The sequence below is a fragment of the Fibroporia radiculosa genome, assembly GCF_000313525.1.
Source record: "Fibroporia radiculosa TFFH 294 genomic supercontigs, scaffold34332, whole genome shotgun sequence".
Lineage (NCBI taxonomy): Eukaryota > Fungi > Basidiomycota > Agaricomycetes > Polyporales > Fibroporiaceae > Fibroporia > Fibroporia radiculosa.
In genome coordinates, this window is record NW_012133508.1 from 23,028 (window position 1) to 43,658 (window position 20,631).

At 49.7% G+C, this 20,631-nt stretch overlaps 6 protein-coding genes across 6 annotated transcripts; 4 read left to right on the forward strand and 2 right to left on the reverse strand.

Annotated features, from left to right (window-relative positions):
• Window positions 1-14: 14 nt before the first annotated feature.
• FIBRA_08118 (uncharacterized protein) lies at window positions 15-5,041 on the reverse strand (the record flags this gene model as incomplete). The annotated part of the gene is made up of 8 exons (XM_012329774.1): window positions 15-698; window positions 752-968; window positions 1,018-1,617; window positions 1,671-3,341; window positions 3,395-4,314; window positions 4,367-4,552; window positions 4,606-4,674; window positions 4,739-5,041. The coding sequence occupies 8 exons, from the start codon at window positions 5,039-5,041 to the stop codon at window positions 15-17; spliced, it is 4,650 nt and encodes a 1,549-aa protein (XP_012185164.1).
• A 598-nt stretch (window positions 5,042-5,639) lies between these two features.
• FIBRA_08119 (uncharacterized protein) lies at window positions 5,640-7,219 on the forward strand (the record flags this gene model as incomplete). Its single annotated transcript, XM_012329775.1, has 2 exons — window positions 5,640-7,145; window positions 7,202-7,219. 2 exons carry the CDS (start codon window positions 5,640-5,642, stop codon window positions 7,217-7,219), a joined length of 1,524 nt encoding a protein of 507 aa, XP_012185165.1.
• A 742-nt stretch (window positions 7,220-7,961) lies between these two features.
• On the reverse strand, window positions 7,962-8,759 carry FIBRA_08120 (uncharacterized protein; the record flags this gene model as incomplete). The annotated part of the gene is made up of 1 exon (XM_012329776.1): window positions 7,962-8,759. The coding sequence occupies one exon, from the start codon at window positions 8,757-8,759 to the stop codon at window positions 7,962-7,964; it is 798 nt and encodes a 265-aa protein (XP_012185166.1).
• A 920-nt stretch (window positions 8,760-9,679) lies between these two features.
• Window positions 9,680-11,886, forward strand: FIBRA_08121 (uncharacterized protein; the record flags this gene model as incomplete). The annotated part of the gene is made up of 2 exons (XM_012329777.1): window positions 9,680-11,728; window positions 11,794-11,886. 2 exons carry the CDS (start codon window positions 9,680-9,682, stop codon window positions 11,884-11,886), a joined length of 2,142 nt encoding a protein of 713 aa, XP_012185167.1.
• Window positions 11,887-13,407: 1,521 nt separating this feature from the next.
• Window positions 13,408-15,890, forward strand: FIBRA_08122 (uncharacterized protein; the record flags this gene model as incomplete). Its single annotated transcript, XM_012329778.1, has 8 exons — window positions 13,408-13,513; window positions 13,562-13,750; window positions 13,814-13,869; window positions 13,927-14,327; window positions 14,379-14,630; window positions 14,695-14,921; window positions 14,972-15,345; window positions 15,396-15,890. 8 exons carry the CDS (start codon window positions 13,408-13,410, stop codon window positions 15,888-15,890), a joined length of 2,100 nt encoding a protein of 699 aa, XP_012185168.1.
• A 648-nt stretch (window positions 15,891-16,538) lies between these two features.
• Window positions 16,539-17,576, forward strand: FIBRA_08123 (uncharacterized protein; the record flags this gene model as incomplete). Its single annotated transcript, XM_012329779.1, has 3 exons — window positions 16,539-17,067; window positions 17,120-17,205; window positions 17,271-17,576. The coding sequence occupies 3 exons, from the start codon at window positions 16,539-16,541 to the stop codon at window positions 17,574-17,576; spliced, it is 921 nt and encodes a 306-aa protein (XP_012185169.1).
• Between the last annotated feature and the right edge of the window lie 3,055 nt (window positions 17,577-20,631).

The window sequence follows — 20,631 nt, forward strand, 5'->3', positions numbered from 1 at the left end:
TATGGGATGGCGGCTCAGATACGCAGCGGAGGAGGCTCTTCGAGATCGTGGTCCAATTGCCCCAACTCCTCATCGTAAAGGTGGGTCAGCGCAACTGGATCAGAGCAGAGCGACTGTAGTTTGCTGCGAATTTCATCCGCTGCCGCTGCTGGTCTTTGATACTTTAAGGCTGTGCCAATTCTGCCGGGTGCCATAAGGCGATTTGTCAAGAACAAGAATCCTTGTGAGCCTCCTAGGACCTGGACGAACGCTACGCCTGATCGGTGAACCCATTGTGAATACTTGTAAGACGAACGACGATAGGAATATACAACGTCTGTCTGATCGGGATAGAACGATGCAGCTTCGATATCCAAGACAAAGCCGAATTTCCGCAATATCGCATACTCAAAATAATGTCGCGTCTGCATACCCTCTGGCACTCGCTTGTTTAAGTCGGGGACAATTGGAGGTGGTACAGCCAGGGGGAGAGGGAAGCAGGACTGAAATGGGTTGCGGTCCCGGATATCGCAGATCTGAGTAACGTACGCCTCGACTAGTTTGAGGCCGTAGCGTTCGATGGTGCGGCTCCATTGACGGAGTAAATCATCGATGCATCGGGCTGTGGTACCGAGCCACTGTAGCTCAAAGTGGAAACATGTCGCAGGGTTGTGTATGATATCATAGTGAAGAATGATCGATTCGGCTTGGTCGCTCCGCTAAAAAGTAATTGTTAGATCATAGGTAGTAGAATTTGAAGGATCATTCATACCTTCTGAGGGTCGATATCCAGAATCATGCTTTGACTTAAGATGAGTCGTCGAATAGGCTTTTTTGCAGAGAGCGCTGACTTCTCAGCGCTAGATGAAGGATAGAAGCCCGACCTTGTGCTAGCTTCTTCGCCTGATACATGGCGGGCGGAACGGAACCAATTCACCCGCGGGGTCGCAGCCACAACGTATTCCCCTCTGAGTGCATAGAAATAATGCCTATCCCTTGCTTTAGCATGAATGTGAAGTGCATCATGAACCATCTTACCCGTCCAAAAAGCTGTGAGTCCCTCGACAGTGGTCAAATAGCCCTTGCTCCTGAAGCCGGACGCCCCATTCAATCCCCTGTTCTCTTGATGACACGTCTCGGAATTCGCGTACAACCCAGGAAACGAAATCAGCACCAGTGAAGGAGTTCGCGTATTTGATCCCGTGCCACTTGTGGTCTTTGATAGGTAAGCCGTCTTCTTCCCTCATAGCCTTAGCAATAGCACTCAGCGACAGGTCGACAATGTCTCGGTCACTCTTGACTTTCTTTCGCAGAGGACCGGTGGCGTGTATTTCGTCAAGCTGTGCTGTTAGTGATTCGTCGAAAATACATGCCGCTGGGCCCAAGTCCGTGGTCAAGAATCTCACAGGAGCTATAGGCTTTCCTCGATCCTCGGGTGGGCACCATCGTGCCTTCGTGAATAGCTCTGCCAGTTTGTCGATGCCCATCAAGCGCACCTCTTCATCACTTAGCTTCTCACCTTTAGGACCAACGTTTGTGAGTGGGTGGTCATCCGTTGGTATCACAACGAAGCGAGTTCGCCAATAGCGAATGGACTCATTCCACTGGTTTTCGAAACCTGCAATCAGCATATCCAGCCTAATTTCGACTTTTCAGTGAACAGACGCGATATAAGACACAGTTCACCTCACCTGTTCCAGTGATAATTTTCGATACCGGGCGAGATGAACGATGTCGATAGCTCAGTATAACCCACTCCAAGTTTCGGCCAGATGAGGCACTGGTATTCAAAGGCCTTTGCTTGTGGCATCTTGCGAACGTAACGACGGACTTGCACAGCATCACCGCTGTATGCAATGCGATGAATCTCGTTGCTCATACTGAGGAATATGGGTTCTTCAGGGTTTCTCAAAATCTCGTTTAAATTTGCACTAATAGGTCTGGGAGTAGTGATATCATCTTCCAACACATATGACCTACTGCGTCTGAGTGCACTAGGGCCCTCTTCACCTGGGCCTGCCTTCGATGACCGTAGTACGAGTTGGAAGCCCTGTGCAATCCGCAAAGCAACCATTCCTCGTATGAGAACTCTCGCCCACGCACGTCGTACATCCTCGGCGGAACCGCTTACTGCGGGGGGTTTCAAGAAAAAGGACCGCATCTCCTGTGGATCAACAGCAAACTCGTACGGATAAATGGAATATTCCGTTCCCAGCTCTGACGCCGATGGAATGTACTCCACTGTGAGGGGAAGACAACCCGGGGTGATCATGGCTTTCCAGTTTGTGTCATGCTTCGATAGGGGACGAGGGAACATATGTTGCCACCTCGAAGCCAGTGATGACTGGGTGTAGGAGACATGCGGGAGAGGCTTGCTCGGATTTGTCCGGGTAGTAAACGCATACGGAGCGACGGGAGCAAGCAAGGAACCTGACTTGTTCATTGTCCTCCGCATCCCTGCTAAAGGGTCTTCAAGTCTAAGTGTGCCAATAGGAGACTGTCGAGGAAGTGAACTATGTGATGGCGGCAATAATTCCTCCTCCCCGAGACGAGGGCGCGAAGGGCGCGAGGTTGTCAAAGTTCGCGCCACTTCTATAAGAGGAGAGCGTGGACGGGGAGTCGAAACAGCTGTTGACACATGAGAACTTGTGTGGGACATGGGGAGCAACGACGTCTCTCTATCGCCCCTTTCTTTCTCCGCTTGACGAGCTGTGCTGAGCGTTGACACAGAAATCGGAGACGTCTGAGGTTGGCTGAGACTGCTTCTGAAGGACCCAAATAACCATGACGGATTGAATCGTGATTTCTTCGGTGGGATGTCACGGGCAGCTTGTCTCTCGGTATGAGATCGAGTACTGGCTGATGAGACTGCGGAAGCAGTACTCGTTTGGGAGCGCGCGGACTTGTTCGACCGAATTGAGAGCTGAGACGGCGAAGTGCTCAACGTGTTGAACGCTGCAGAAAGTAACCTCCTTTCGGTATCAAACGATAAATCGCCCTGATTTAACTCCGAGCTGACGTTCGGCAAATTTTCCTCGATGATAGAGGTAGTAGTTGATATAGCAGAAATCCTTCCAGACGATGAGCGCCGTAGGTCGTCATTGAGTCTTGAGGACAGACTTGATGTTACCGTGCTTGCAGACGACAACGTTGACATTCGCTGCGTCAAGTCGGTATAACCTTCTGACCGTACAGTAAAGATCTCCATATCGAAATCGTCAGCTTCCTTCGCAGAGGTAATTCCATGTGCAGAACCCTTCTCATGGTCTGAGGAAAGGAAAGGAATTTCGATATTAGAGAGAACATCATGGTCCAATAGGCCGAGCATCTCAATCTCGGGAATCCTCGCACGTGCCACAAATCTGAAAGATATTATACACCTAGCCAACGACGGAAGTGCGCAGAATAAGCGCACCTGTCCTTTCTAAATGGCAAGTCCACCTGTTTATCCCAAAATGTTACAGCTAGCCAGAACGGTTCCCACCAGAATGTCTCCAGTTGTTCGCGATTACCAGTCAAGCCGTCGTCTCCACCCCATAGAGGGTCTAAGGCTCTGGCGCCTATCTTTCCTCCGAAGTCACCTGCGTTCTCTGGAGAGACGCTCTGGAATGAGAAGATAGGACTCTGGTGCAATGGGGGTTTAGCTAATGAAACAAGCTCAAGTCCGAACCCTTGGTCTAATAGACGAGTGGTTGTAAGACGCAAAAGCTGCTTGGAAACGCGATAAAACCCTGTGCCTGGGGTGATGATGATTGTCGAGGAGCCGGTGAGAGACAAAGAACGGTCGATATAGTGCGTCTCTGTGGGATTGAGACCGAGGTTGAGCGCTTCGAGCAAAGGACCATCATGCGCATACGAAAGCTGCCCAATCAGACGGACGTGATCCGGCCCAGGCTGTGACGACGAGATGAGAGTGGCTCGGTGGAAATGGTGCGCAAGCAAGATATCACGTTGGAACGCCCAAAAAGAATTCTTCAAATCTACCAAAGTGGGTTTCCAGTCGTAGAGAACCTCTATATCCGTGATAACCTTGAAGAAGTCCTTGTACCAGTGGCCATCAATGTCTTTCCTGAGAGGCCCGGCGGCGGCCGCGATTTCAGATTCATCGTAGTAAACTCGGGAAATCAGTACGATGGTGACAATATGATTGGTACCAGCCTCACGCCACTTCGAAAACAGTGCAGGCAGGAAAGAGTGCACGATCTTTTCATTGTAGCGCTCACCATCGCCTGCAAACTCCCAAAGTTCACGGCAGACTTGGATAAATATGGTGACCTTAGCGGATAGCGAGCGGTAAACCGTTCTGGTAGTGGATGTGACATATGCTGCGGGGACCTGTATTGGTAGGTTACCCAAGATCCCCGCAGTGTTGCAGCAGAACGTCTACCTTTCTGCCGCCAATAACAATTCCTTGCACTTTCGCGGCAATGACCCCAATGAAAGAGATATCCTGTTCCACGTGAATGCACTGGCCGACAAGATGCGATGATAGTCTCCACATCTCATTCCGCCCTAGGTACTGGTCTACAAATGTCAATTCCACATAGTCAGCAGAATATTTACTAGCTTCAATCTAATTCAAAATGAGGTCAATGGTATGAATAATGGGACATTCAATGTACTCACTTTCGTGAGCACAACTTCGCCGTTATTTCGCAGACCAAACTGATCCGCCAGAGGTCTGGGTACAGATACCTTTGTATTAGAGCAAAAAAATTGCGTTACTGATGCGTTTGCGTTGATTAATACATAGACATACCTGAAGCTGATGTTTGACAAACCCGTCATCCTTCTGCACGCTGAACAAGAACCCGGACGAGCTTTCGACACTGGAATTACCAATGCGGATAATGTCGCCCTCGGCTACACCAGGCCACCAGGAATGGTTTATAATAACATGTGGCGATTCTTTGATATCGTGTACCCAAGTAGTGAGCGTCTTTGAATCCCCCACCTTTAGAGGGGTTGTTGGCAGCGACGCGCTTTTGAAAATGGATTGCGCAGTGTTCGATCGCCGCCGTCCAAATGACGGGGCCTGTGATTCTGCACGAGAGGTGGACATAGGAACTGGTTACTTGAGCTGAGTCAAAATGGTACTACAGGCAGAGCTCGAAGTTTGAACGTTTGAACGTCCTGGATCTGCCCTAGGGCAAGATTAAAGCCGAACCACTGAGTATTATTTTGGAGCACCCGAGGGCAACATCAAAGCCACGGCGGAGCAAGAGGTGGAAAACACTTGAATGAAATGGTAGTATGCAGGTGGTACAGAGTGGCTTTGCCTGCGAGCCAGGGACTGAGCAGGATAACTGCCAGGGTCAGCAATTGGTACAAGGTTCGGGACGAAGTCCTGATATACTTGATATAACAGCCCAAACTAGACGGGCGCCTAGGTATGTACGCAGATCAATGGGTCAATATATCTTCATGCGTGGTAAGGCCATTGTACTCTTCTGTAGGTACGCTTTCCTCTTACTGAGCCAACTATCCAAGATAAGGGCATATCCTCCTGTCTCCCATTTCTATGTTCGTTCCGGATGGCAAATAGAAGCTGCTGCCTCATGTTTGCAAACTAGGATTCTGGCGCCGCCGTCCCAACACAGCTACTCCCGTCCGCGCTTTGCCTGCGTCTCTCCTGCACCCGTGTCAATAACTTCTAGGAGATGGAGCACAAAATCTCTATCGCATCATACCCATTCAACAAGGCAAACGCAGATGTCATACTACGGTCATCCGACAACGTTGACTTTCACGTCCATCAAGTAATTCTTGGTCTGGCATCTGATTTTATGGAGGACATGTTCTCACTTCCTCAATCATTGACATCAAACAAAGATCTACCAGTTGTCGAGGTCACGGAGGAGAGCGAGACCTTAGACCATCTGCTAAGATTGATCTATCCCACTCAAGATCCTGTTCTGGAGGACATTATGGCTGTTGGTCGTGTTTTGAAGGCCGCAATCAAATACCAGATGGATATTGTTACGGCACGGCTCAGAGGAGTACTCACAGTGTACGTGGATCCCCTACGTCTTTACACCATTGCATGTGGCACCTATCTCGAGCAGGAGGCGAAGAGTGCAGTCCTTGAATGGTGCGATTCGTCTGACCTCAATTTGGAAAGTTACGTTCCCGAGATGGACGAGATTTCTGCCGGAGCATATTATCGAGCTCTTCAATTCTATTCCATGTTCAAGGGCGAACAGATGATCCCCGACTCTTTTACATTCTGCATTCCTAACACCGGTTCTTCAGTAAATTCTCCTGCACACACAGGGTCTTTTCCAGCAGCAGAGTCCGTGACCATACCATCTCCCTTCGACAAGCCATCTGTGGACTCCAATGTCATCATTCGTTCTGCATCAGATCAAGTGGACTTGTATGTTAACCAAGCAATTCTGACTCTCGCCTCCGAAAAACTAGCAAACATGGTGCAGAGCAGCGACCAATGCGAAGGTGGTCACCGCATCATACTACTTCCTGAGAGCGGTCGAGTACTAGTACCCCTTTTCTCATTCATTTATCCCATTTCCTTCCCACATTTCGAAGAGCGCGGACTGTTGATAGCCGTACTCAAAGCAGCTGTCAAATACGAGTTGGGAAGAGCGCTCGAAATCGTAAGGAGCAGATGGAGGCATGATATTCAGATCTACCCTTTGCAATCTTACTTCTTCGCCATGCAGAACGGCTGGGACGAGGATGCGCGGGTTGCTGCAAAGTTTGCTGCAATACTCCCATTGGACGAATATATTCCGCAGATGGAGACCGTCGACGCGGGAGTGTACAGGCGATTTCTTCAATATCGCAAGAGATGGCGCTCGATAATAAGTGCCGCTACTCAAGTCGCGTTTTACAACATCTATGAACCTCCTGAGAGCAATTATGACGTGTTCTGGAGCGAGCAAGCAGTTCTACCAAGTTCTCGCTTAGAGCGTCAAATCCATGTGGCATGGGCACACTGGGCTGGCGCAATGTTGCCACGGGCAACGACGGCGTCCTTGACTAACGTGCCGGGGACCGCCGTGACTGGGTCCCAAGACACTTGGATGCAATTGACATCCCTCATCAATTCATGCTCCTACAACATGATCAAACCGTCAGTATCTGATGTTCTTAGAAAATGTGAAGAGTGCGTAGAAGAGATACACAGGCTCTCGTTGTCTGATGAAGTAAGTCCGCCGCCGTCAAAAGCACATCCGTCTATACTCACATTATCAACGCGCAGCTTAATCTCGAAGTTTGAACTGCTCTCGTGAGCGTGATCGTTTGAGTAGCCACGGAGTGGCATGGTACGGCGTGTACGAACAACTTCTTGTACCAATTAATCGGCGCCCGGCTGTATCCCGAGAGATTGAAGTCAGTCATGCGTGTTGTAACAAAGTATGGTTATGAACTGACTGACCGTGCGGGTCGAGAAGCATAGAATTTCATGGACCGTCACTCTGTTCTTTGCTGACCAATGTATGGTGCTGTCAGAAAATAATCTCCCTCACACCTCGAAGCGTCGGATGACGGGAGTACTTAGCTGCACAATCATAGGCCAGTAGTGTCCTCAAAATGAACAGGTCGATCGTCCTATCGACCATATCTGAGATGGACGGGCTGATTGAAATATATCGCATGTGCTCGTGTAAATACGACCAACGTCCTGACAATGGCGGTCAAGCTAATCCCTCCCCAGGAATATCAACGATTACCCGGATGTCTCCTGGACTGATTTTGCGCGCATTCGAACAAGCGCCGTAAGGATTCATGTTGAAAGCAGATGCTAGAGCGAGTCTTAATGTATGGTAAATGCACAAGCGAGAGCGCAATACTGTGTCGATGAGCTGTACTACAATGAAGTGAGATCCCATCAAGACATTGAGACACGATACTGACTTTATGGGATTATCGCTGAGTCCACCAAAAATAGATATACAATAATGGTAGGAGAACCCGTACGAGTCGTCGTATCCCTGTTCGTGTTGTTAACATTCAAATATTCACCGCCCACCAGCCTCCAGCATCTTCATGAAAAGCTCCAATTCAGCTGTAGGCATCGCATAGCTTTCATCCGCTGTTGGAAAGCTTTTCTCCCTCACGGCCTGCGCATAATCCTTGACGGCTTTCTCAACTTCGCTCTTGACATTTCCGAAGCGTCTGACAAATTTAGCTTTGTGGCCACCCCACGTACCCATCACGTCGTCCCACACGAGCACCTGTCCATTCGTCCCAGGTCCTGCACCAATGCCAATAGTCGGGATGCGAGCGAGTCGGTTTGTGATCGCGGATCCCACAACTTCTGGGACAGCCTCTAATACGATCGCGAATGCACCCGCAGCTTCGAAAGCCAAGGCACTCTCGACCAAGTTCCAGGCACTTCTCGCATCTCGTCCTTGTACCTTGTATCCGGAAAGGATTGTATGGCGCTGTGGCAGCAGTCCAATGTGCGGCATCACCGGAATCCCTATGCTTGTCAACTTCTTGACGACGTCTACGGCCTCCATCCCACCCTCAATCTTCAAACCCTCAACGCCGCCCTCCTGCATTAGTCGGACTGCATTGTGTACTGCGTCCTCCACATTCGCTTGGTAGGTTCCAAATGGCATGTCCGCGATGAGGAGAGGAGCCTTACTCCCGCGGGCGACTGCGCGGCAATGGTGGAGCATCTCGTCGAGAGTTAAGCGAGTTGTAGAGTCATATCCGAGACAGACCTGCGCGAGGGAGTCGCCAACGAGAGTGACATCTATTCCATGCGCCTCACAAGCGCGACCGGTAGGGTAGTCGTACGCCGTAATCATAGTGATAGGTACGCCGTTCCTACGACACTCTTGTAGATCCTGTATGGTCACCTTTCGGCGCGCTTCAGCGACACCCGTCAATCTACAGCTTCAATTCGAGAAATAGATGTACTGCACCTGTAGTCGTATGAGACTCCTCCGGCTGCACGCTCATCCATCGCCGAAGTATATTGATCGATGGCGAATATCCTCCTCGACATCGCCTTGTAGCTGAGAGCAGCATTCGAGTCATGGGGGAACAGCTACAAGCTCGAGGGAAGATCAAGTTATGTTTGTCGCCGGGAACATTTTTCCCGGAGTGAGAAAATCAAGGCGAGTGCGCATGGGCCGATCGGACCATTAACTGGCAGCCTCAGTTTGAGACCATGGGTCTGTGGCATCAGAACCAGGCAACATACATGTGGTACAGCTTCACTTATGGGACACAAGACACGCTGTTCGTATATTATTCGGCTCTGAGACCACTGCCGTAATGCTTCTTCTCGATCTAAGTAATCCCGGCGTAATCAATCTCAACGTGTTTCTCAGTGGCTCAGCTGCTTACTTAATGACCAGCTATGCAATTAATACTGACAGACATAAGTCGTCTCAGGTATATTGAAATAGTAATTCAGTAAATTCTCTGTAGACAAGATTACCACGTAGCATACATATATTATAACCTAAATATAAAGTACGCATAATCACGTGACCGTGACTCCATAAACGCTCCATTGTTGAGTTGAATGCAAATGCATATGATTCATGAACGCGCCACTTAGCCTCTTACTTCACTGCACTATCTCATCCTCCAGCCACTCTGTATGTTGGGATTTGTTCTCTGGTTTTGTTTTTGAGTCACTCTGGTGCGTGTACTACTCATGGACGGATTTGAGGCGTGTATCTGAAGCAACAGCTAGCTGGAAGCTGATAAGACTGGTATGAGGACTCGAAGAAGACCCGTCCTGCGGGATAAAACCCCAGGAAATACTCCTCAATCAACCAGGCAAGACACAGCAAGGAAGAAAGAACTTTTTGCCCAAGTTACCGAGAAGCCTCTAGGAGCTCTCAAGCTATCTGTGGATGAGAAGAGCGGTGCGCCGTTGTCAATCCCACCATCTCCCAAGCCTGTCCATGTCCGCGATATTCTCCACACCGAAAGACTAGCCGTTGGTCGTGATGCTTCTCCGAGCCCGTCGCCAGCAAAGTTTCGCAGGCCGCTCAGCACGCTTAAGTTACCTTCAGACTCGATCCCTCACGTTCGCAGGGAGAATCGTACACCAAGTGTTGTACCGCCTTCTCCGCACCCTAGCCATGTGCGGTATCTCCTCCATCCAGCCAATGACGACGAAATTCTAGCTAGTCCGACACCTGTGAAGTCGATCGCACGGCGTAGGTCTGTCATGCTGCCGCAGTCGACGCCACTTGCTTCTCTGCGTCGTAGGCCGCGCCTACCTTTGCACGAGCTACCTAGTCGTGCTAAAGAGAGTAGTGAGCCTGGTGCTTTGCCCTCCGGGTTACCCCTGATCTCAACCCCCATTGCACCCAAGCGGGACTTATCGTCCCTTCCACCATCGTCTCCACCCGCCGTAACTTCACCTTCTTATCGATATGGTCAGTTGCAAGATTCTCATGATATCGAGAATGTACTGTCGGAGGATGAAGAGGACATCGATCTGGACGAGGAAGAGGGGAACAAGGAAAATGTGCACGTCCATAGGCACACTGGTGCGTTCTACATTCAGAACAATGAGAGGCCGTCGTCGGACGACCCATTTGGCTTCTTCGCTGCCGAGAGGAAGTTAAAAATTCTTCGAGGACAGACTGCATCTCGCGGTGAGAAGGGTAAGGGCAAGGAGCCTTTAAGGACTCTGCGCGCCCCTTTGGGTACACTATCAATCAGCCTACCAGAATCGTCCCCCGCGCCGTCTAATGCAGGTACTCCGGCGCAGCTGCCTACGCCAGAAGACGAACATGATATCAGCGATATGTACGTGGATATAAACAAACCGCTGAATAGAGCAGGCCCATCCACTCTTAACGCCCGTATGCTAATTGAAGAGGACGTGGAGGTGGAAGACACGGCGGAGCCAGGAGTGGATATTGACGACAACAAGGAAAATGCCCCCCCTGTGACACGCAGAGCTTCCTTGCTATCCATTGCTGCCGTTGCGAACATCCCGTCGTCGCCTTCAGAGAACCAAGACCCTTTGGGTACACCACGCAAGCCGCGCAGCGCGCGGAAGCGCAGTCCACTACCTTCCGCCAACTTCTCGTGCTCAAGCTCAAGTATGGGCATTGGTTCACCCGTCACAGAGGTACTCCGCAGGCGGTCGAGGAGTCGGAGCGTCGGCCTCAGACGCCGTTCATTACCATCATTACCGTCGCCCAGCGGAGCACTAGCGGAAAAGCAGCCTACGAGTGCGGTGTCTTCTAAACCCTTGTCGAAACGCGCTAAAATTGTGGAGAGGCAACAGGAGAATTTGTCTTCCAGGAAGACGCGAGCGCAGAAGCGAAAGCGTGTCCAGGCGGATAGTGACGAAGAGGATGACCCCATGATTATGGCGAGAAACTTGGAAAAGTTGCTGCCAAAGAGGCCAGCCAAGCGTGTTACTCGAGAAGCGGTAACAACTGTCCGCGGACGTGTGCGTGGAAGGGGGAGGGGGAGGGAACGAGGCGCGGGGAAAGCTCGGGCAACTCTTGGCCGGAGCGACGGTGAGAGCGAGGACCCTAGTGAGGTTGAGTCCGAAATCAGGAATGTGAGTGACGAGGTGTCGAAACTCCGTGGTGCAAGCAGGGGACGCAGTACAAGCCGTGGTAGGGGAAGAGGAAGAGGAAGAGGAAGAGGAAGAGGAAGAGGAGCATCCTCAACGATGGCTCATAGCAGTCGTCCTGTAAGCTCTCGGGCGAAGTCCACCGCTGGCAAGGTGTCGGAAAAGGGGAAGAAACGGGCTCGAGATGACGAGGAACTCGATTCTGATAAAGATGAGGTACGAAAACAGAATGTTTTCTTCAGCTTGTTCACATGCGTGCTAATTTTCGCTGTGGAGAACAGGAGCGTGCACGAGCGCGTCAGGCGCGCATGGAATATTTTCGAAAGCTGGATGAGGAATACAGCTTGGAGAAGGAAGATGTTTATGTGATATAGCAAGTGCGTATGATGAAGGCCCACGGACCTACTCCTTCCTCGACTATTCGCATGCTGGTTGTTTTGTTCGCTTTCGTTCGTTCGATTTGCATGATCTGGTTTCATCTTATGCTGTCTGCAAAATGACTGACTTATTCAACACTGTATGATCATTTGTGAGCTACCGCTCCGCGGGTACTGGCTAGTACCGCGCCTGTATTGATATCGAGACCATATCCACTTATAATGGTGGGTGCATTGTACACACATTTTTTTAATCTAGAAAGTCCAATGTATACAGTATCTGAGTGTAATCAGTCTTCAAAGGGCAGCTCTATCCCTTTCAATCCAAATTCAAGAACATTGCAATGACTCTGTCTGATGCATGACACTGAGACTGTTGCGAGTATGCATATTTCTATGCCTCCACTGCTTTGCATCAGCGGTAACGAGCCCAAATAGTATTGAAGAGGAAATAGTATTGAAGAGGAAAGAAATACACCACTAGCATACAACGAAGGCGGATGAATAAATCTACTGTATCGGGTTCCGCATCAGGACCATAAGCCCCACAACCTATGGTCCCTTTAATGTTAATCGAAGTCTTGTCGAGTCACAGTTGGATCTGTATAACTATGATTGCACCTCGTACACACGTAGAACAGAATCATGCGTGTTTCCTTTCGCTTCGACTGATCCTGGAAGTACACGGCGCTACATGGGACTCACGCGTTAGTACCGTCTCACTAGGACCACAAGACGACGCCGGCTAATCATATACGCACTCATCGTGTCCACATTGAGGACAGGGCATATTCGAGTGAGCCTGAACCATGTGAATTTTGGCATATAGCGCATGAGGATGAAAACTTACTAGTGTAGGGTCGTTCATGAGGTCAGTTGTGACACCGACTTGCTCTCTATGAAAGAGTAGTGTAAATGACATCCGTAGCTACCGTCTTCCGAGGGAAGGCGCTCGTTGCAATGGAGCAGCACTCCCATCCAGTTCGAGAGACGTAGACTTGATCCACTGCGACGAGGACAATGGTTGTACGGGGAGACCACACTCACTTTGTTACTGTCAACAAATCATTTCTGTAAACACACTTGTTCTCCCCAATCTCGTCGTAGCTGCATATCCTACACGCGTAGACCATTATGCGGCGTTGTTGATCAGCTTTCGGATACAAGAGATTGTTGCACTCTGAGCAAAAGTGGAGTGACGCCTTCACGTAGAGCGAACATTACGAGGAACGCGTAAAAGCATCGAAGGATGGAACAGATTAGTTAGTGTACTGGCGGAGCAATGAGAGTGGCATGATATACAAACCATCCTGCGTCTTGCTCAAGTAAGTCGATGGTTGTTGGACAGAAGGTTGGACGTCCATTCCACGCACTTGGAACCAGATCTGATGGCGAAACCGATAGATCACGTGCGGGCACTTCCACTGTCCAGAATTTCCTAGAGCATTCAATTTCACGTACAAGAGTGCTCAATCTCGAGCTACTACGAATACTAGCGTAGGCATTGCTCTTCACATCATGTTTTCGGATGATTCGGAAGCTGAGGATGTCGTCAACCTCACAATAAACGAGCACTACGCGAAGGCATACGAATATCGGAAGGAGCGGGAGGAACTTGCCAAACGTAAGTGACAAGCCATGTTCACGTTTGTTCTCTGACGTGACTTCGTAGTCAAGGAAAAATATGGATCAGACGTAGAGGAAGACCAGGTCTCCGAGGAAGATTCGGAAGAAGATGAATCTGAGGATGAAGACGGAGAGGAGCTGACCCCCGCCGTGGACGCTGCCATCCTGCGAACTTTGGCGAGGATCAAGCGGAAGGATCCGTCCATTTATCAGCAAGGAAAGAATGTATTTGAGGGTGAGTGATTACAGCTGTGAGGTGAGCGAGGTGAATCTAGTCTGATAATATCTGGGGAGATAGAAGAGCAACAGAGAACTGGGGATACTGCACCATCACGTCGCGTACTCAAGGATAAGGTTTGTACGCTCATTTTATAATTCCTTCGCTTTTGCAAGTTCGTTAACCTATCGCAGTCGAAACCAATCACCATGCGTCAACACGCGTTGGCATCCGCACTCAACCCAGAATCCCGCTCGCCGTCACCTGAACCTCTTACACACGTGGAGGAGCAAGCCGCCTTGCGGCGAGAGACAATCGCTGCATTCCACACCGCCATAGCTGAAGACGACGATGACACACTGCTCGTTCCGCGAGAGAGGACGAAGGACGAATTAGAGCGTGAAGAGGAGGAGTACCGTGCATTTTTGGAACGGGAAGTTGGAGAGGAATTGAAAGAAATCGTGACGCTCGATGTGCAACCTGTACAAGAGGCAGAGCATAAAGAGTCTGATCTAAAACGTGATAAGAAACTTCAAAAGAAAGCAGCACAGGCAAAAGAGAGCAAAGAAGAAGCGGACCAGGAATTTCTGGTGAAGTACGTGTGTCTTAATTCGCCTATGGCTATTCTGATATATTATGTGATCAGCTACATCCTTAACCGTGGGTGGATTGATCGCTCAGCTCGTCGGCTGCCCACTTATCAAGAAATTACTGCTTCTTTGGAAAAGGGGAAGAGCAAAGCCGGCCGTAAACAGTCTGACTCGCAGGGCATAATCTCCGACGAAGAGGCGAAAGAGATTGTCGCTGGCGAGAGCCAAAGTGAGGAAATTGACGAAGATGAATTCGACGAGGTGGCGGATCGATTTGAAAGCTCGTATAACTTCCGCTTTGAAGAGCCGTGCGTTACCTTGCGCATTCTATCTGACTTCCTGTTTTTCACCGTCCCTGTGCATGACTTGTAGAGGAGCCTCTACGATCGCGCGGCACCCGCGAAATTTACCCTCGTTAGTACGGCGAGAAGATTCCTCACGTAAAGAAGCGCGAGAAAAGCGGAAGGCGAGAAAAGAAGAGGAGCTGTTGAGGAAAAGGGAGGAGGTGAAGCGATTGAAAGCCTTGAAGATGAAGGATCTGCGAGCGAAGCTTGAGAAGATTGGAAAGGAAGGTGGGACAAACTTCCACGAAAGCAAAGGTTCGTCTAATATTTCGATGTATCAAATGGCATTCTTACGCCCGCGCTAGCGCTGCAAGATCTTGATCTAGAGGGCGACTGGGATCCTGGCGCCCATGATCGTCAAATGGCTGAGCTATACGAACAGGAAGTTGATATGGAAGTGGTAGATGAGGAAAAACCACACTGGGATGATGATATTGACATTACGGACATATTTCCATTAGATGAGTACGATGGCGCGGGGAGCTCCAGAAAGTCGAAAAAGAAAAAGAGGAAGAGCAACAACGCAGATGAGATGGAAGCAGGTGTAGATGTGGATGAGATGGACGCCAACGTCCAGAAAGCCTTAGAAGACGAAGACTGGGATGGGACGGAGGAAATGCGAAAGCGAAAATTAGACGAGTATATGGATGAGCTCTACGGCATGGAATTCAACGACATGGTAAAGCATTTATGTTTCTTCGCTGGAAAGGCCTTGACATGGGGCTGCAGGTTGGTGATATGCCCACGCGTTTTAAGTATGCTCCGGTTGCTCCTCAGACTTATGGCCTTACACCTACGGAGATCCTGCTCGCGACGGATGCAGAGCTGAATTCTTACGTTGGCATCAAAAAATACGCACCATATAGGAAGGACGGGAAGGGTAAACAATGGGACAATACGCGCAATGATCGACTACAAGAGCTCAGAGGAAAGTTGAGGGAGCGCGGTATCGATTCAACGGGCGGCGGGGCGGACGCTAAGGGCGAGAAGGGAAAGAAACGCAAGGGGAAGAAAGAGCGAATGAGAGAGCGCATTGCTAGTGTAATCACGACCGAGAACCACAAGAACCCTGACGGAGATATAGAAGATGAAGATGAACAAAAGGCGAAGCAGCTCCGTGGAAATGATGCAGATAGATTTGAACTGGGGGAAGCAGACGAACCTTCGAAAAAGAAACGGCGACGACACAAGAAGTCTGGGAAGAGCCAGCAGGAAGAGAACTAATGTGGCTGGAGCTTTCAATATGTAGTCGCTTCCGTGCTTTGTGCATTCGCATATCCTTTCAAATGACATCCTGGCCATTACTTTTTATGTCGCGAGAAGTTTGTCTCTCGAACTGAGGATACAGTAGATCATTCGAATGCATACGCTTTCTTCCTATCGAGAGAGCGCAGGATCAGTTATGATGACATAAATCTGTCAACACAGCCTGGCTCAGCAACAGAATACTGCTAGTACTTCAATAAGCGTGAATGGTGCGAGCTATTTTCGCGTATGTTGCATGAGGGCCCGGCTCAACAGCGCGCCGCTCTAACGCGGGCATCAGTTGCGCTGCTGATCATGATTGGTGCGTTTGCCAGTTCGCCGCGCGTGGTCCAGGGTCCAGGGAGCTCAAGGCTGAGCGCACTCTTATCAATGTTGTTAGTCACCTCCATCACGCGCCCATGAGCGCTGACGGCCTGATCAAACACAAGACGGTGGAGGAGAGCCCGATGCAGTTCAGTATCAGGTTAAAACTCGCGAGAAAATTCGACTCGAGTCATAATCCTCTTCCGTCTCGTCAAGACCGCTACGGTTTCGTTATATTCTCGAGACATACCATCGACAATACTCTAGCCCTGCCAGTGCACACCTCAACAGTTACAGTGCACCATGAGCGACTATTTTACAAGAACGTCAGAAGACATGATCGACGCGCCACCACCTGCTTATGGACCTGCCTCTGTTCATACCCCATCCACGATCCTTAGCGTCGACACATCCACACAGTCAAGGCCGTCAAGCTCGACCATATCGTTATACTCGCCTATATCAGATGCCGGGACTTCCAGCATTCATTCGGCTGAGAGCGTCGGAACACGCTTTGCACATTCGGAGAGCGTTGCCAGCATTTTCAAGTCCTCACCACCATGTTTTCAGCGTTCTCCACCGACGTCACTTCCCTACCCGTCGTTCGAGCCGATCGTGCTCTATGCATTGTGCAACGAACTACAGAAAGGGTTTCCGCCTATCCCGCCGGCTTCGATGGCTTCTCCACATCCATTTGCGACGCACGATATTAGTGAGGAAGATTGGCTACGCTTCTTACAGGATGTGAAAGCCGGGGGTGCATTAGCACCTGTGAGCAAGATTGTATCTGCCGTGGCTCCAATGGCACGATGCATTCCTCTCCCTCTTGCTGGTGCGCGGGTCCCCACGAATCAAACCACCCCCACATACTGACAATATGATAGGTATGTTGGTGTCAAAGGGAGTTAGCCTCCATATGAAGAGCAGGAAGAGAGGGCCTGTAGGGGAAGTTTTGGAACACTGGAATCGGGTGGGTCGATCTAATTGACCTTGAATATCATGAACATAGCGCGGCCTGACCACTGATTCACCCAGCATTTCTTTCATCGTCGCATGGTACATATCGTCCTTGCGCAGGGTAAGATCAGCTATTCGGGACCAGAGGCACTGCCGCCCGACATGGTACGAGCGAAATCGGGGTTAAAGACGTCCACGAGAGAATACAGCGATGATGAGAGCGAAGACGACGACGCTGCTTCTATCATCGTCGACGAGGCTTTGCAGAAAGGGGGTGACTGGGTAGCGGCATACAAAAATCAAAAGAAACGAAGACGGGACTGGAGTCGGTCAACCGAGGAGAAATGGCGTCTGGTAGTTACGTTCAGAGATTTTGTTCTATAGCGGCGCGTTGGTTGTTTTTTTTTTTTGAAATCTTTACGTTGCATGAATACCTCAGAAAAGAGTTGAATTGTCTCTCCCTGCAAAATTGAATGAACCTACTACAAACCTACTGTCCACACAGAAGCTTCAAGTTACATGAACTTGTACTCATGTCGGTTATATTCCGTCCCCAGACGCGCCGACGAGACCAAGGCTATGCATACGCTAGTTTGTCGTCTCATTACCTCCTTTTTTGGTGGTAAGCGAGGTTTAGACATAGTATTAGTACATTCAGCCTGAGCGTAATGATTACTCATGCCATATCAGGGCTGACCACACGCGTACGATCTTGTGTAGATCGCTAAGTGAAACTAGTTAAAGCCGTAAGATGCTGCAAGCTACGAGATACAGAGGAACCTGTCTTCAAGAATTGATAACGGTAATTTTATGATTGAAGTGTGGGCATAATTCAGTTCAAGTTCAGCTCAGTGTAATCGTAGTCCATCACCATTCAGTTGCGGCTGAGAAAAGTCAAGGCGGACAGTTATGAAGGAGTGGTCACGTTGATACACTTGTCGATGTGCTAAGATATATACACGTCGACACCGGGCGCTTACCATAGTTGGTCTCCCAATTGAAAAGAGGATCATGCTCAAATTGAAGCGCGCGCGGGTCTTCCATCGTTCAGTGAGATATAGCGCGATGCAATCCTTATATTTTGGTATACATGGCCAAAAAAACCAGACTAATTTGCACCATGTTTGAAAACGGCATTGTATTGATGACCTTACTGTTACGGCACAATCATTTGTCACACATTCCCCAAATCCTTAACAAAGTAGCTTCATCTTCGTGTGCTCATGGGAGAGCCAAGAACAATCCAACAAGCTTTGAGAAGTTAGGCGTGCCTACACCAGTGACGGGATCCCAGCCAGGCTCAGCGTAGAAGCCTTCCGTACCGCATCCGGGGTTAGATCCAGTAGTGATGTCATTGAATGCTTCCATAAATTCCGGTGTATAGATCTATGTGAATTTAAATCAGTGACGTTTATTCGTATGGCAGACAATCAATATGCACCGTGGGATTTATGAAGCCAACAGGCCCCTTTCCAGCAGCGAGGCGGGCGTCGTTGATCGCGGAGAAGATCGAAGCAGAAACTGGGGAAGAGCAGGAAGTGCCGTAAACGAGGTAGAACTCTCCCTGGACCGCCACCACATAGTTCGCGCTGAAAGATAATCCATCAGCCACCAGGTTCCTCATACCTTAAAACACGAGTTATAAGGAGCAACTTACCCATTCGCAGCGATATCAGGATATGCACGAGATGTACCCGAAGAGTTATAGATGTTAGGAGGATACGCAGGCGGGTAGTCTCTCAAGTACGTCTCCACTGCCGTTCTCTGATATGATGGGATCGGGAACACGTTTGAAAATCCTCCACCGGAGTAGATCACTTGCTCGCATGCACTCTCCGGTTCGTAAACCTTGACATAAGTTCAGTTAATAAGTGATATGTTGTTCTCATCTCCGGTTCATACATACCGTAGAGTTAGGGTTGACTTGTGTGGCGCCCACACTGGTCACATATGGGCACGTACCGGGGAAAGTGGGATTGAAGTAAGCAGCTCCTACCGCTTGTGTACCATTGGCCTCGAGGCAGAGGTCGTCGTTTCCTGCAACACCATAATCTCCAGACGAGTAGAAGATAGACATGCCCAATAGACCAAGCTAACAGCAATTATGGTCAAGCCTATGCTCGAGATGCAGCGTTAGAAACAAACCTTGGCATATTCCGCACACTGGCGTTCCTCATACGCTGGAGTTAGGTCTGCTTCGTTGTACGAGTATGAAGTTGACATGACGTATGCCGGCACTACTGTACCGCAATCTTCTGGACCTACGATACATACAAGCGACATCATTAGATCACCTGGGGTCTATATCAAATTCCCGAGTACGCACCTTCATAACCACCACCATAGGGATCTGGATAAACGGCATCGTAGTACGGGTCATCTCCACCCTCAAATGTGCAGTAAGATGCATCCAGAGCGTCGAGCAGGTTGTTGAAAGATGCACCTATGAGAAAATCATGTAGCAGCACCTCACTGTAGCAAGTCGTGGTATGCACCTTCTACCATATCTCCCGCCTGATACAGCGTGACATGCTGGGAGCCAGTAACCAGTGTCATTGCATACTGCAGATCCAAATTCGATTCTCCGTTGTAGTCAAACCCGGTGTACTCAGTCTGGATGTAGCCTGAGGGCGTGCATGAAAAACTTAGTTCAGACTTCTTTGTTGACGAACACACCTCCATCAATGCTATCCATGTATGGCCTCTGACCGACCTGCGACGGTGAGAACTCCTCGAAGAACATATCGAGATCTGTTGCGACATATGCCTGAGGGGTATATTCAACTAAGAGCGAATGAGATGTCATCTGCACACTGAGATAGTAGACACCTACCAATCGCGATTGTATTCCTGTCAGATGCTACTGGCACATAGTTGAAGCTGTACAGAGTGCGGAGACACTCGGGAACAATCTGCTCGTCGCAGTCTGCGAGCTGGGAAGATATTGTCTAAATAGGACGATCATCAGCGTGTAAGTAAAAATACCCTGACCGACTTCGCCCACCTCTATTGTACCCGAAGTCTTAGGGAAACTAGCTCCAAAGCCAGGTTGGCCGACAGCACTAGCACTGGCATTGGTTGCAGACGCGTCACGCTTCTCTACCCTCTCCCAAGTAGGCTCTCCAGCCTTCGGTTTCACGTCGAAGTGAAGTGTAGGCGTCACAAGCTCGACGTGCTTTGAGACGTGCTCTGGGAGACGGTAGCTCTCGTGGCACGCGATATGCACACGGCTTGTGTCCTCGCCATATTGGTAGACGTAATACTCCGTGCCAAGTAAGCCCTCTGCTTCCTCGACAGTCAGGTCGGCCGTGATCCATCCACCGCTCTTCGTCAGCTTGATGCGATTCTCCTCGATGCCGCTGTCAACAAGCCACGTCCGGACAGTATCGACAGTCTCAGTCGTCGGCCGGAATGTCTCAGCAACCTTGGAGGTACTCCA